Consider the following 14,435-nt stretch of genomic DNA (forward strand, 5'->3'; position numbering starts at 1 on the left):
CTGCAGTAAAACGCCCACCACTTGAAACCGCCGCCCCCACCCCCGCCACAGGGAACAAACCAAGGCTTCACTCAAGATTGCGAGCTGTGAGTGACACTGGAGAAACTGTAACATGTGTGCCAGTAAAGGGTGGGAGCTATTGTGGTGCATAACTGAGGAATGTTGTGCCTTACTTGTTATCAGTGTAATTACACACTCTGTTAATTAGGGAACCATGCCTGCTAGGGTAGGAGGTACTGTTTGTTTTGTCCTCGTGTTTAGCCATGAGAACTGTGATTAGTAGCAATCTGTTAGTAGACCGTATAGGTTGTTTAGCTGTGTCTGATGCACATGAATTGTGTGTAGCTTCTGTGTGTGTGTGTGTGTGTGTGTGTGTGTGTGTGTGTGTGTGTGTGTGTGTGTGTGTGTGTGTGTGTGCGTGTGTGTGTGTGTGATCCCTGTTGCAATTCCCCCCTCCCCACGTGTAAATAAAGATATTTATTTGTGGTTAAACTGTGTTCAGACTTGTCACTTTTTGGACCCTCCAAACTTGTTCTCCGCATCACTATAGAAAACATCCTCTCCTCATCCACTATACCCAGGCCTTTCAGTACTCAGTGGGTTTCAAGAGATTCTCCCCATAAATCTTCAAAATTCCAGTGAGTACAGACCCAGAGTCATCAAACACTCTTAATATGATAATCCTTTAACTCCAGGCATCATTCTCGTGAACCTCCTCTGGATCCTCTCCAATGCCAACACATCTTTCCTTAGTTAAGGTGCCCAAAACCACTCACATTGCTCCAAATGCAGTCTGACCAAAGTGTTAAAAAGCCTCAACATTACATCCATGTTTTTATCTGCTTTCCCTCTCAAAAGGAATGCTAGCATTGCATTTGCCATCCTTACCAATAACTCTACCTGCATGTTAACCTTTAGGGAATCTTCACAAGGACTTCCAAAAGTCTCTGCACTTCTGATTTCTGAATTCATTGCCCATTTAGAAAATAGTCAACACCTTCTTCCAAAGTGCATGATCATACACTTCTCTGCACTGCACTCCATCTGCCAGTTCATTGCCCAATTTCCTAACCTGTCTGTCCTTTTGCAGACTCAATGCCTTCTCAATAATACCTGCAACTCCTACGATCTTTGTATCATCCACAAACATGGCCACAAAGTCAGTTTGGCATCCCATGCATAATACAAGTTAAAAGACAGGACAAAAGTGCAGAGTTACAAATAGATATACTGAGCAGTTTTCAGTTGCAACAGGGCAAAGTCAGCATAATTTTACTATTTCGAGGTTCGTTCAGGAATCTGATTACAGCTGGAAAAAAAAACTGTTCCTGCGAATCTGGTGGCATGTAATCTCACACTCACAAATTTTCTTCCTAATGGGGGGAGGGAGGAAATGGAGAGTGTGTGGACAGGATGAATTTTGGCTGCTTACCCAAGGCATCAAGAGTCAGCGAGAGTGTGGGGAGGTGTGGTGGGGGTTCAATTTTAAGTGATAGCGTGAGCAATGTTCACAACCCTCCACAGTTAAAGAAATGGCGAAGCTGCCAGAGCTGTTGCAACAGCAGTGCAGCCGCTGGTACAGACCCGGGAGAGCGGTGACACAGCGCTGCCCCAAAGGGCTCAACCACTCAGTCCTAATACCGACTGCTTCAAATGGGTTTAAACGGCTTGTTAAAGGAGCCAACGATGTTTTTTAATTGAAATCGTTCAACTCCCGGGTCTGTGCCCAGGATGGCAGTACTTTTGCTCAGCAGCGGCTGGAAGGGTTTGCAGACTCCAGAGGAGCACCAATACTAGGGCACCAAAAACAGTGAGAACACTCCCTCACATCTTGAGACAGAGAAGCAGAGGAGACAACCCTACAGGGCGGTGATGGTGGACGCAGACTAGTGAGGGGCTCATCAGTTCAGAAATCCACTCAAGACTCCAGGCAACCTCCGGCTGGGGGACCTGCATGGGCTGCAGGCTGTTGGAAACTGGCCAAGAAACTAATCAGAGGCTATGGGAGCATTGGAGGGGAATCCACAGACACTCAGTAACTCTGAAGCGATTCTCTCTTTCTCCTATTGTTAGGGCAATGCTCAGATGGCAAACAAAAGTTGAAGCATTTCATGTATGTTACATTATTAATGACAAAAAAGAAACCTTTCAACCAGTTTTTTGCAGTCTTGGGCAGAAAAGTTCCTACACCACACTAATAAATCCTGATAGGACATCTTCAATGGCGAGTCTGTAGAGGCAAGGTGACATGCCAAATTTCCTCAAGCATCTGAGAAATTAGAACTTTCTGATGAGTTTCTTGGCCAAGCATTGACGTAGGTGGTCCAGGACATGTCATTGGAAATGTTTATGCCCTGGAACTGAAAGCTCTCTTCTATCTCCAACTCATCACCAGATCAGAATCTTGAATTTTCAGTCATTGTATGAGTTTTATTTCACTCCCTGATTTCGAGTGAGATAAAACTCAGACAATAACTGAAGATTCAAGAGTCCTTTCTTGTCATGTAATTGTACAGAACATGTAATATTAAACGAAACTGTCTTCTGCCTCATTTTAATGCAGAATCACCATTAGTGTTGCCTGGCGCCCCTTATAGTGAGAAACAGAAGCGAAAGAGAGTCCCTTCAGAGTTGCTGAGTGTTCGTGAATCTACCTCCAGCACACCTGCAGCTTCTGCAGCCACAGACTCTTATTCGATCAGCAACCCAAACTCCAGATCCAAATCTCCAATACAATCAGGAAGGCTTCAGCGTCCTTGAGGAGCCCTCAGCATTCTTTCAAGTGGACTATTTAGCCAAGAAAGCCTGTCGCAACATTTCAAAACAGTCAGCAGGCTTGGATCATGTGTTCTCAAAATTAAATGTTACTGATAGATCAGCAGACAATGACTTATTATAGAATCACTGATTGTGCAAGTTGATGACATTGGATTGGAACAAATTCAGTTTTAGCAGGGGGCAGAAACCTGATTGCACTAATTCAAGTGTGAGGTTATGTGAAAGTTGTTGATGGTACTGTATGATGTTGATGTTTACTCGTTAAATGAAAATGTTTAATCTGTTTATTGACAGATGTGAGCAATAGATGATTATATTTTTCCAAATTAATCAGGTATTAGTTTGAGGCAAAAGCCTCATTGGGCAGCATCATTAGTATAACAGTTAGCGCAACATAGTTGCAGCACCAGGAATCGGTGCTGGGGTTTGAATCCCACCCTGCCTGTGAGGAGTTTTGTATGTTCTACCCATGACTGCGTAGTTTCCTCCGGGTGTTCTGGCTTCCTCCCACCCTTCAAAATATACCAGGGGTTGTAGGTTAATTGGATGTAATTGTGCAGCATGGGCTCATGGGCCCTTTGTTATGTGCTGTATGTCTAAATTTAAAAATATAGTTGAGTGGGACAACAGCAGACTTTTGCACTTTGTGATGCAACCACACTGCCAATGCCCTTTTATGGCAGTTAACTACAGATTTAAAAATCATTTGTCTTAAAGATTGCAAAATCAACTATATTGTCATTGTTTCTTTTGTAACAAATATTTAACGTAAAAATATGGCACAGACAGCCAAATAAAGAGGGAGAAGCAGAGATAAATGTAATATTCAAAAAGGTACATGGATGGGATAGATTTAGAGGGACATGGAACAAACACAGGCAAATTTGATGCAATACACAAAGGTGATGGAAAAATTCAGGTCATGCAGCATCTATGGGAAGTAAAGGGTAACCAATGTTTTGGGCCTGCATACTTCTTCATGAAGCAAAAAGCAGGCAGGTGTCTGAATAAAAAGGTGGAGATAGGAGAGGAAGGGCAGGGGGAGGAGTACAGGTTAACAGGTAAGAGAACGTAGGTGAGAGGGTGGAAGAGAAAAAAAAACTGAGAAGAGAGAGCTTTCTGAATAGAGAGGGAAAAGATTGGGGAGCTGAAGGAAAGGAGATAGAGGGATAGGAAAACATAGCAAGGGTATAACTGAAACTGGACAAGTTGATGTTAATACCATCTGGTTGAATGGTGTCCAGACAGAATATTAGATCTTGTCCCTCCAATTTGTGGGTATCCTCAGTTTGGAAGTTTATGATGCCACAGATAGACATGTCAGTGTGGGAGTGGTGTGTAGAATTAAAATGGTTGGCCTCTGAACAGTTCCTGTTATTGCAACAGACAAAGATGACCACCAGGAAGTCCCTATCCAGGTAAAGGGTCAGCCTGGGCAAATTAAGCCCAGAACACTATGACTCTATCTGGGAACCGAGAATCGATGGAAGAGCTCAGCAGATCAGACAACATCCATAGAGGTTTTTAAAAAAGGAATGACCCATTTCGGCCAATCGATACTGTCCGACATGCTGAGTCTCTCCAGTAATTGCCTACTCAAGTTCCCAACGCTGGCGGACCTCTGCGAACTCAAAGCACGGAATGCAAAGATGGGGGGAGTGAAGATCGAGACGGTGGTGGCGAGAGGAGAATGACAGGCCTTGCCCGGGGAAGAACCACTCTGCGCCGGTATTCCAAACAAGTTTCCGCCAACAAAACGTTTGCAGAGGACAACAGCAGGTGTCGACTAAAGCCCTCACGGCGAACCGGAACAAAAACTCCTTTCGTCCGTAAGACGATTCCCATTACTCACATCGAACTCTCCTCACCGTTTCTTGCTCGGCCGAAGACTTGCCCACGTTACTCACATCTGATTGGTTGATTCCGGCCGACGAATCAGAAGAGGATGGGAGACAAACGGGACAGCCAATAGGATTGGTCCTCTTACCAGCCCGTTGAAAGGGAGCGACGTGCGCCGATACCGTTGTGGGTTCGCCGACGTGGAGCAGCTGCGGCATCAATCGGTTTACCTTTGAGGACCAATATCCCGCGGCGCCGATATGTGGATATTTGGGTACGGCTCGCTCATCTGGAAAGTCGACTTCCCGTACCAGGAGAAGTTAGTGGGTTACGTGCGGGGCTACAGCCGTCGCTTCTGGCAAGGCAGCACCGACCATCGGGGTATGCCGGGAAAGGTAGGTGAGTGAATGAGGGAGGCAGGGCGCGTAAAGAATCCAATCTAACACAACTATAGAGATGGATTCCGTTCCAGGATAAGGCATGATAGAGCACATTCCCACATTAAGGAGAAATCAGGCAGTGGAACGAAGGGCCGAATGGCCTCCATTCTTTCCTCTGTTCTCATTAGTTTATCTCTAGTTTAGAAGAATGTCATTGAAACCTACTTAATAGAGTGGACGTTGACAGGATGTTTTCCCCCTCTGGGACCAGTGGCCACAATCTCAGAAGGAAAAAAAAACCCCATCCTTTTAGAGCAGAGATGAGGGAGAATTTCTTTGTAAGAGTGGTGAATCCATGGAATTTGTTGCTGCTCACTAAATGTGGAGGCCAAGTCATTGGGTGTATTTAAGACTGAAGTAAATACTGGCAGGTTCTTGATTGGGAAAGGAATCAAGAGTTATGGGAAGAAGGCAGGAAAATATGTTTGAAAAGGATGGTAGTAAAATTATGTCCATTATGTAGCAAAGGTTAAAAAAGCATTTTGTGTTTTAGGGTGTCTACAGATTTTTGTGACTTACTTTTGAAAAGAATGGTAAATCAGCTATGTGGGATGGACAATATGTCAAATACCCTAATTTTGTTTATATGTTGTGGTCAGATTAAGGGAAGTGTGGAAATGCAGTTGGTATAACCAATACCTAAATTACACTCAACCCCAGTATCTGCTGATTTTCTCGTTAACTCCATTTGATATAAGTGATTTGTAGAAACACACAAAATGCTGGAAGAATGATTGGTAAAACGCCCTTACAGTGCCTGCAATCGGAACTGAAGTTGAATCCTGTGCTGTCTGTAAGGAGTTGGTATGTTTTACACATGACTGTGTAAGTTTTCCTTGAGGGCTCTGGTTTCCTCCCACCTTTTGAAAAGTACCAGGGGTTTGGGTAAATTGGGTGGGACAGACTTGTGGACCAAAATGGCCTGTTAATGTGCTGTATGTCTAAAAATTTTTTTCATCTCATCGGGTCAGGCAATAGACAGTGAATTTGGAAATGCGAAGAACATGCAAAGAGTGGGGTGGAAGGGTGAGGAACATGGGCTGGCAGGTAATAGGATAGGCAAGAGGGAGGAGGAAGAAATGGGGAGGGGTTTTAAAGCTCGGAGCAAGAAGCTAGAGGCTAAGGACAGTGCTGGAGAGCTGAAGGAATTAAGGTGTGGTTTTGGTATTGGTGTTGTGCAATTGCTCAGCAAAAGGAGGTGTAAGGCTCTCCTTCTGTTTGATATCCTACAGGTCACCCTCAGGCAAGATTTAGTACTGTTTTGCCTCCCAATCAGGATCAAATGAAGCCATGAATTGCAGATAGTGGATGGCTTTTACAAGCAGATTCTATAATTTGGAATTTCTGGTTGTAAAACTAAAAACGCTGGGCGGATGAATCTAGTATGGACACTGCAACTGAAGAAGGCAACGGGAAACCACTTCAGGGGTGGCAACAACTACAATTCGGAGAGTCAGAGCTTGTGACGGATGGAGAGACATGATTGTCCAAGCCAAACAGCAAGGCACCTGAATTTAATGAATGACAGGAAGCCAGAGGACATGGGAGGGAAAGAGAAGAGAGAATGGCATCAGGAATAGGGGAAAGCAGGGGGGGGGGGGGGGTGATGTACTAAAATTGGAAGTCAATGTTAGCTTAAGATTTTTTCATTCTTTCTGCCTTTTCAATCCCATTCATGGATATTTGTGATGCATATTTTGTTACCTTTGCAATATATAATTGTAGATTCATACAGCGTGTGAGCAGGCGAACCATCAAATACCCTTTATGTTATTCTCTTTTCGCTAGCACTTGGCCTATAGTTTTCGATGACACTGATTCAGGTCCTCATCCACACATGAGAGATCTCTCTCCATCATTCCCTCAGATAGTGGGTTTTCCCTCTAAACCTCATACCCTTATGTAAATTCTTGTGCTCTGATTTTGTACATCTCTGCTATGTTGAAATGTTTCAAACCATGCCCCTCCTAAATTTGTAACCCTCATTCAGGCTCCTCTGCGTCATAGAATACAAACCTAGCTGATCCAGTCGCTCATTCTAACTAAAATGCTCCTTCCAGTCAATATCCTAGTGAATCTCCTGTTTCCTCTGGAGTGCAATCCTCTAATTGATTATCGTGGTCAGTGCGATACGCAGTGTGCCCTCTGCAACTTTAACGTAATTTTTCTGTTCTTGTATTCTCTTCCCATTCTAAGAAAAGAAAATGTCTCAAAAGCTTCTTATCCACCATATTCATCTATGTGGTCACATTGGACTCATTCCTCTGCTCAATATTCCCTAGAACATTAAAATTCTCTAGGCTTATTGATCCTTCCAAATGTATCACCTCACTGTTATCAGGATTAAATTCCATTTGTCTTTGTTCCTCCCATCTTGCTAAGTTATGAAAATAAATCAATAGTTGTCTGACCACTGTTTGACTTGAGATGACATTTACCTTCTCCAGAAATATTATTTCCACCACCTAATTTTAAGAAATTTCTTAATATCAGACCTCAAAAAATTTTTTTTGCTTTAAAGATATACAGCACGGTAACAGGCCATTTCAGCCCACAAGTTCATGCCGCCCAATTTACACCCAATTAACCTACGCCCCTGGAATATTTCAAAAGGTGAAAGGAAACTGGAGCTCCCAGGAAGAACCCACACAGATATGAGGAGAATGTACAAACTACTTACAGCCAGTCCAGATTGCTGGCACTTTAAAGATGTTGCACTATGCCAAACTGTGCCACCCAAATTTTGTAGCTGTTTATTGTAAATCTTTCCTATGAGGATCAAAATTTAAAAGTTCATTTATCGATAGTTTAATTTTTTTCCCTGGATTGCATTAAAATAACTTCAGAAGGTTTGTCCTTTCCTAATTGTTTATTAAATGGCACTCATGCTGACAGCTCTCTTTTTGGGTTAATTTCATAACTTGTTTTGTTACTGATAAAATGTTGAGTCATTTTGACCAACTCAGATTGTCATTTTAATCCAATCTGCCTAATTACTGCTCATTCAGAAGTTTCTAATTGTCAATGAAGCAATGTGATGGTGAGAGTACAGGTTCAAAGGGTTCAAGGAGCGACCGCCCTCAACATTTATTCCTAGTAATACCATAGAATTTATTTGCAAACAGGAAATAAATATAAAATTAGAGACAGCACACCTGCACTAGCATTCAGGTTACTTGAGTGACAACTACTTAGAGTTATGAGGTTAAAACAAACACTACCTGCCAACATTCTTTCCCCTGCCCACACCCCCCCCCCCCCCACCCCACCACTGCAATGAACACAGATTAAAGAAATGATCTTGCTACAGGTTCAAATGTACGTTAAATGGGCTGGATCAGGAGAGGGCAAAGACTGAGCCCCAACCCTTTTTACAGCATACACTTTTCAATAGGTCCTCCAGTGCTGCCTGTGGATCACAACCAGAAGTGGCTCATGGTGTCTCAGCCAACTGGTTAGACCAATGCTGATAACACCATCTGCAAAAATATTCCTTGCCATTACTCACCATTTGGGGAATCACTCTGAAAGTTGGGACTTTGGAGTAGGCCAAATTGTCTGCAGAGAAAGACCATGCCTTGAAACACCCATCTCGCCAAGGGTCACTGGGTTTGAAGTTCTGTAGTGCTGTTCCCATGCTATAGGGTGAAGTTGGTTTAGGACTACTTCCTGGCCTTCCCAAAACAGGACACAAATTTGAGGAGCTGGACAATTTCCCCTTACAGTCAAAAGGAATCTGCATCAGTGGCGTGGGCAGGAATCCTCATGCAAAACTAGCAGTCTGATGTTCTGGCTCTGCAGGCGTTCTTGTAGGCCAGTCAAGGGAAGGTGTTGCCGGATGCCCCATCACAAATCATCACCATCACTGCTGCCTGCATCTACTGATTTGTCATCCTGTAATACAGCAAGACTGAACACAAACTCACTATCTGGATTAGTCATTGTATGCTCACTTTTAAAATTGCCTAATTTCTTTTAAAATGGTTTTATTCATTCACTGTGATCTCATTATTTTTGTGTATTTCTCATTCCATCTCTATAGCCTGGAAGAGTTGTCACGCTTGTTGAAGATCCTGAGGTAAACAAAAAAATGCATAATTTTAATTATTTCTTGGAAATAAGTTGTTCATAAATAAAAATACATAAGTTTCTAAATAGTAGCAATAATGTGTCACTGTAATTTAACTCAGCTGTGTGCAAAGTGCTTAATTTTCTTTGGATAAAAACACAGTACTTTAGCCTGAATATTTATAGTTCAAATATATTCAGGATTTGAAAGCTCATGCATTCAGGATACCTGGTGAAAAAAGTAGATTGTGTTAGAGGATTTTTTTTTACTTTGCAAGCATTGCTGGATCCTGTATTATGAATTCTATAGTATCTGTATTTTTTTTAAACTATACTATACTGTATGTAGAAAACTGCCACTGTTTTCTACACTAACAATCGCACAACACAGGAAACGTGAAATTAATACCTGAGTGTTGCAAAACTGTGATCTGTTGGTGATTAGAGGTTTTTTTCTTCAAATTACATCTTACTACAAATGTTATATTTGGATAGCCACTTCAGATCATTTACATTTGTTGTCACTGAGCTTTTGTGAGTTATGTGTTATTCAGCAAGCGTATTATGGTGCTGACTGGTGCTGAACAACAATTAGAAATGTAGTTTACAGCAGATCCAGGATTGTTCTTTCGTGCTTTTGATGTTTAACTGTCTCCTTTTGAATAAAAGATTGATTGCTACAATGAGAGCATTATTCATAGTTTGAGTAAAAGGTAACGTGTTACATTAGTGTTTCAACAGTTTGCAGTTTTACATTATCTTTAATGTTGCCAACAATTCTCTGCTGTTAGTAGTCTTATTAAATTAATGTTCATGCATAGTAATATTTATAATTGGTGTTGAAAAATCTGGTCAAGTAATTAGGTTTAAAAGGACATCTTAAGAGAGGGTGAAAATTTTAATATCCTAAGTTTGGAGAATTGTTCCCAGCTTGTTATGTGACACCGTAAAATTGTTCATTCAGGCCTCGAAAGAAAAATATCATAAGTAAATGTGTCCGTAACATTAAATGTAAGATAATGTTTTAGTTGTACAAGCTTTGCGCAACCATAGAGCATTATAGCACAGAAACAGGGGCCTTCGTCTGTGCCAAACCATTTTTTTTTTGCCTCGACCCACCGACTTGCATCCAGTCCATAGCCCTCCATACCTCTCCCATCCAAATTCCAAATTAATTGTTTATTGTTATTTAAATGGTACTCATGCTGACATCTCTCTTTTTGGGTTAATTTCATAACTTGTTTTGTTACTGATAAAATGTTGAGTCATTTTGACCAACTCAGATTGTCATTTTAATCCAATCTGCCTAATTACTGCTCATTCAGAAGTTTCTAATTGTCAGTGAAGCAATGTGATGGTGAGAGTACAGGTCGAGGTAACAGATTCAAAGGGTTCAAGGAGTGACCACCCTCAACATTTGTTCCTAGTAATACCATAGAATTTATTTGCAAACAGGAAATAAATATAAAACTAGAGACAGCACACCTGCACTAGCATTCAGGTTACTTGAGTGACAACTACTTAGAGTTATGTAGAACTACTGAGGTAAAAACAAACACTACCTTCCAACCTTCTTTTTCCCCCCCACCAACCCCCAAATTCCTTTTAAATGTTAAAATTGAGCATGCACTCCCACCACTCTGTGTAAAGAAGTTCCCCCTAAACTTTTCCCCTTTCACTCTTAACCCATGTTCTCTGGTTTGTATCTCACCTACTTTCAGTAGAAAAAAAACCTATCTACATTTACTCTGTCTACCCCCCTCATAATTTTAAATACCTCTATTGAATCTGCCCTCCTTCTTCTATGCTCCAGGAAATAAAGTCCTCACCTGTTTAACCTTTCCCTGTAACTCAGTTCCTGAAGTCCGGGCAACATCCCAGTAAATCTTCTCAAAACTGTACACAATACTCCACATTTGTAGCACCACGAACCCAGGTTTAAATCTGGTCCTGTTAGGAGTTTGAACGCTCTCCCTATGACTGCATGTGCTCTAGTTTCCTCCCACCTTTCAAAATGTACAGTGGTGTAGGTCATTTAGGAGTAATTCGATGGCTTGGGGTCATGGCCTGGAAAAGCCTGTACCATGCTGTTCGACTAAATTTAAATGTATACATTTTTTTCTTTGAGTCACGCCAATTGTATTATCTTTATTGTTCCAAAATTAGGGAGACAGTTGATCTCCTTTTACTTTCATATTTCAACCAAACTGTTGGATTACTATATACAAGAATGTCCCTAAAGAAAATGCAAAACAATGCCATCAACCAGGATCAAATGTACATTGGGTAAGGATGATGGGAGGGAATTCTAAATATGGAGTCTGGAAATTACATGTGATTCCTCATCTTTTGTAAATTTTCTGGGGCAAGATTAACAATTTTGTGGAATAACTTGCAAATTAAATAAGATATTTAGCTGCAGATTCAAATGTACAAGTTAAACAGGCTAAACCACAATTTATCATGGAGCTAAGACTGAGCCCCAACTCCTTTTGCAGCATACACTTAACAATTGGTCCTCCAGTGCAGCCTGTAGATCACAGCTGGGAGTGGCCTCCTGGTATCTTTATATTGTCTGTAAAAGGGATCAAGAAAGGGGAGAGTGTTGCTGGAGTAAGTGAATTTGAGTTAGGGTGAAGGTAGCAGCAAAGTGAATAAAGTTAATGAACTCTTCATGGGTTCATGAGGCAGCACCAATATAGTTGTCAATGTAACAGAGGAAAACTGTTTGTCAGATTCTGCTTTGTCAGTGATACTTGTTCTACTTCACCTGCATGATGGTATTGCTTTGTATGGGATTTCAAGATTTAAAAGCAGGATAACTTCTGACAGCGATTTATCATTGGATTAAGACCTACTACCACTACATGAGTATTGAGAGTGCAGCAGCTCCCAACGAGTTCTGGCGCAGTGAATTGTTTCAACATGCACATTGTTGCATCATTCATTTAAAAGTAAATGTGCAGCCTGTTTAACTTCTACATTTGAATCTGTAGCTAAATATCTTATTTAATTTGCGAGTTATTCCACAAAATTGTTAATCTTGCCCCAGAAAATTTACAAAAGATGAGGAATCACATGTAATTTCCAGACTCCATATTTAGAATTCCCTCCCATCATCCTTACCCAATGTACATTTGATCCTGGTTGATGGCATTGTTTTGCATTTTCTTTAGGGACGTTCTTGTATATAGTAATCCTACAGTTTGGTTGAAATATGAAGGAGCGAGAGAGAGAAAAAAACAAAATTAACATTTCTGATTGAAGACCTTCAACTTGGTAGATATCGGCCTCTATCATTAACTCTTTATTTGATAACTTCCCAAATATTTTCAGCAATCTGTTCTGATCTGCAGCATTTGTTTTTCCATATTGTAATGCCAAATATCACCTGCTTGTCTGTAATGTGTCCTTTTTCCAATAATAAACTAATATAAATTGTTAATATATTTGATATTTTGGACATAATTATTACCTTGTTATTTGTCCAGGGCCTTGTTTGGGGTGTTGCGTATAAGCTGCCAAATGGAAAGGAGAAAGAAGTGAAAAAATATCTTGACTTTCGAGAAAAAAATGGTTACAGAACTATTACTGTTACATTTTGTCCTAAGGATACTTCACTTGATCCTTTTGCTGTGATGCAATATATAGGAACATGTGACAATCCTGATTACTTGGGCCCAGCGCCCATGGAAGATGTGGCTCTGCAAATTTTAAATGCCGTTGGACCAAGTGGAAGGAACACGGAGTATCTATTTAAACTTGCTGACTCCTTACGAATTCTTGTTCCAGAAGATACTGATGAACATCTTTTTTCATTGGAGAGGATGGTCAAGGAGCTTGTAGCAAGGTGTGAGAGAAGTAACTGAATAAACAGTTGATGCCACAAAGTATATCTGGGAAAACATGGTTTACACTTTAGCTCCTTCTTACTCAGTTTTTATTGACTTCTGCTATTTTATTATTCCTGGCAATCCCCAATCAAAACATGATTATTTAATGCAGTGAAATCTTGAAAAGAGAACCACAAATTGTCTATACCAAAGTTGGTTTTCTCGATTGTTCAACAGTGATCCTTGGCAAAAGTATAATCCTGCTTGAGGCAATCAAATCAGGTTTATTGAACAATTAAACACAAAAAAAAGTTGGGTACTGGATACCTTGAGGATATGCATTATGTTTATTGTCAACATCCTTTATAAAACTGCTGTATCTTAATTTAGAATCTGCAAGTTAAATTTCAACTTGACATGGTTATAATCAGTAAAATAATATTTAAATAGATACTTCCAATATTGTTGCTTTAAACAGCTGACATTCAGGGATTGTAATTGTATATTGGAATTCTAAATCTAACCTAAAAGTTGAACAATTTATTTAGAGTATTTGAGTTTTCCTATTATAAATAATCAATTTTGTAGTTAATTTCATCAAAATCTAGAGAATGTTTAAAAACTATAAAAATGAGTCAAACTGTGTCAACAGAAAGGATGGAGCGCTACTTCAGATTTTGTAACCTTTCACCTGAACCCAGGGGAGGGGAAAAATAAACAGATGCTCTTGCTCCGGTGTAAGGGCAACAAATGTGGAAAAGTAATGAAAGAACTAAAGGAAAAGTCTGTAATAAGATGGAGACTAAGAGGGAATATAGTACAAAGGCATGAAAGCAATAGATCCCAGTAAAGCAGTAAGATTCAAATTTATTGTCAGAGTACATACATGACATCACATAGGACCCTGAGGTTCTTTTTCCTGCGGGTGAGGCAGAATGATCTCTTATTCATAATGCAAAAAAAAGCTACACAATGTTCATGTTAACAAATAAAGAAACGTAAACAATTGTGCAATACAGAGTTGGGGGGGGGACATAACATATGGGTGTTGCAGAGTTGCTTTCTGGAAAAGATGGAGTGGTGGTTATGATCTGAAAATGCTGAACTTTGTGATAAGTAGGTTATTTTCATAATCATTGCTATCTTTTTGTGGATTGTTGGTACTAGCAGTGTTGTGCTTTTTCCACACAAACATGTATTGTGGTTTGTGAACAAATTTTACCTCTCCATTGAAGTATTAAATCTGAATTAATTTGTTGACCTGCCAAATAAATGCCTAAATATTTGGGGAAAAGTAACATTGCAGACCAAGTTTAAAAACAGAATGTAAAATTATAAATATACATTTTTAGGTATTCAAAGCTATCACAGAGGTTAGTCAAAAATATTGCTTTTTGACTTGCATTTAATATTTTAAATCTGAATTTACTTAAAGATACTATGGTAAATTAAATTTGTTAAGCTGCTCTCATTTTGA

General features: G+C 40.3%; 2 protein-coding genes and 1 long non-coding RNA gene across 7 annotated transcripts in view; 1 reads left to right on the plus strand and 2 right to left on the minus strand.

Moving 5' to 3' along the window:
• Positions 1-4,682, minus strand: part of asb3 (ankyrin repeat and SOCS box containing 3) — a 114,886-nt gene extending 110,204 nt beyond the window's left edge. Inside the window, exon 1 of one of the 2 annotated variants that reach the window (XM_069931406.1) lies at positions 4,647-4,682. The gene's annotated coding sequence lies outside the window, so the exon portion shown is untranslated. Of the gene's footprint in view, positions 1-4,630 lie in introns of both variants that reach the window. The other variant, XM_069931405.1, reaches the window with a different exon arrangement.
• On the plus strand, positions 1-13,018 carry chac2 (ChaC, cation transport regulator homolog 2 (E. coli)). Of its 3 annotated transcripts, XM_069931414.1 has the most exons (4): positions 1-86; positions 2,564-3,012; positions 9,100-9,135; positions 12,617-13,018. In XM_069931414.1, the coding sequence occupies exons 2-4, from the start codon at positions 3,010-3,012 to the stop codon at positions 12,992-12,994; spliced, it is 417 nt and encodes a 138-aa protein (XP_069787515.1). In that variant the 5' UTR covers positions 1-86; positions 2,564-3,009; the 3' UTR covers positions 12,995-13,018. The 3 variants fall into 3 exon arrangements, with proteins under 3 accessions (XP_069787515.1, XP_069787514.1, XP_069787512.1); XM_069931413.1 differs by lacking the exons at positions 1-86; positions 2,564-3,012 and adding an exon at positions 3,598-3,680; XM_069931411.1 differs by lacking the exons at positions 1-86; positions 2,564-3,012 and adding an exon at positions 4,165-5,012.
• The window catches only part of LOC138760624 (uncharacterized), a 19,827-nt gene continuing 13,719 nt past the window's right edge, over positions 8,328-14,435 (minus strand). For both annotated transcript variants that reach the window (XR_011355759.1, XR_011355758.1), the window contains 2 exons: positions 12,601-12,643; positions 8,328-9,130 (listed from right to left, as the gene is read on the minus strand). This is a non-coding gene — a long non-coding RNA (uncharacterized lncRNA). The remainder of the gene's footprint in view (positions 9,131-12,600; positions 12,644-14,435) is intronic.

The sequence above is a fragment of the Narcine bancroftii genome, chromosome 4, assembly GCF_036971445.1.
Source record: "Narcine bancroftii isolate sNarBan1 chromosome 4, sNarBan1.hap1, whole genome shotgun sequence".
NCBI lineage: Eukaryota > Metazoa > Chordata > Chondrichthyes > Torpediniformes > Narcinidae > Narcine > Narcine bancroftii.

Bases quoted from the DNA above. Each gene is read 5' to 3' on its own strand.
- chac2 (XM_069931411.1), top strand. From the start codon at position 4,878: ATGTGGATATTTGGGTACGGCTCGCTCATCTGGAAAGTCGACTTCCCG. The intron at 5,013-9,099 runs GTAGGTGAGTGA...CCATCTCTATAG, and splicing joins ATCGGGGTATGCCGGGAAAG to CCTGGAAGAGTTGTCACGCT. The intron at 9,136-12,616 runs GTAAACAAAAAA...TTATTTGTCCAG, and splicing joins CGCTTGTTGAAGATCCTGAG to GGCCTTGTTTGGGGTGTTGC.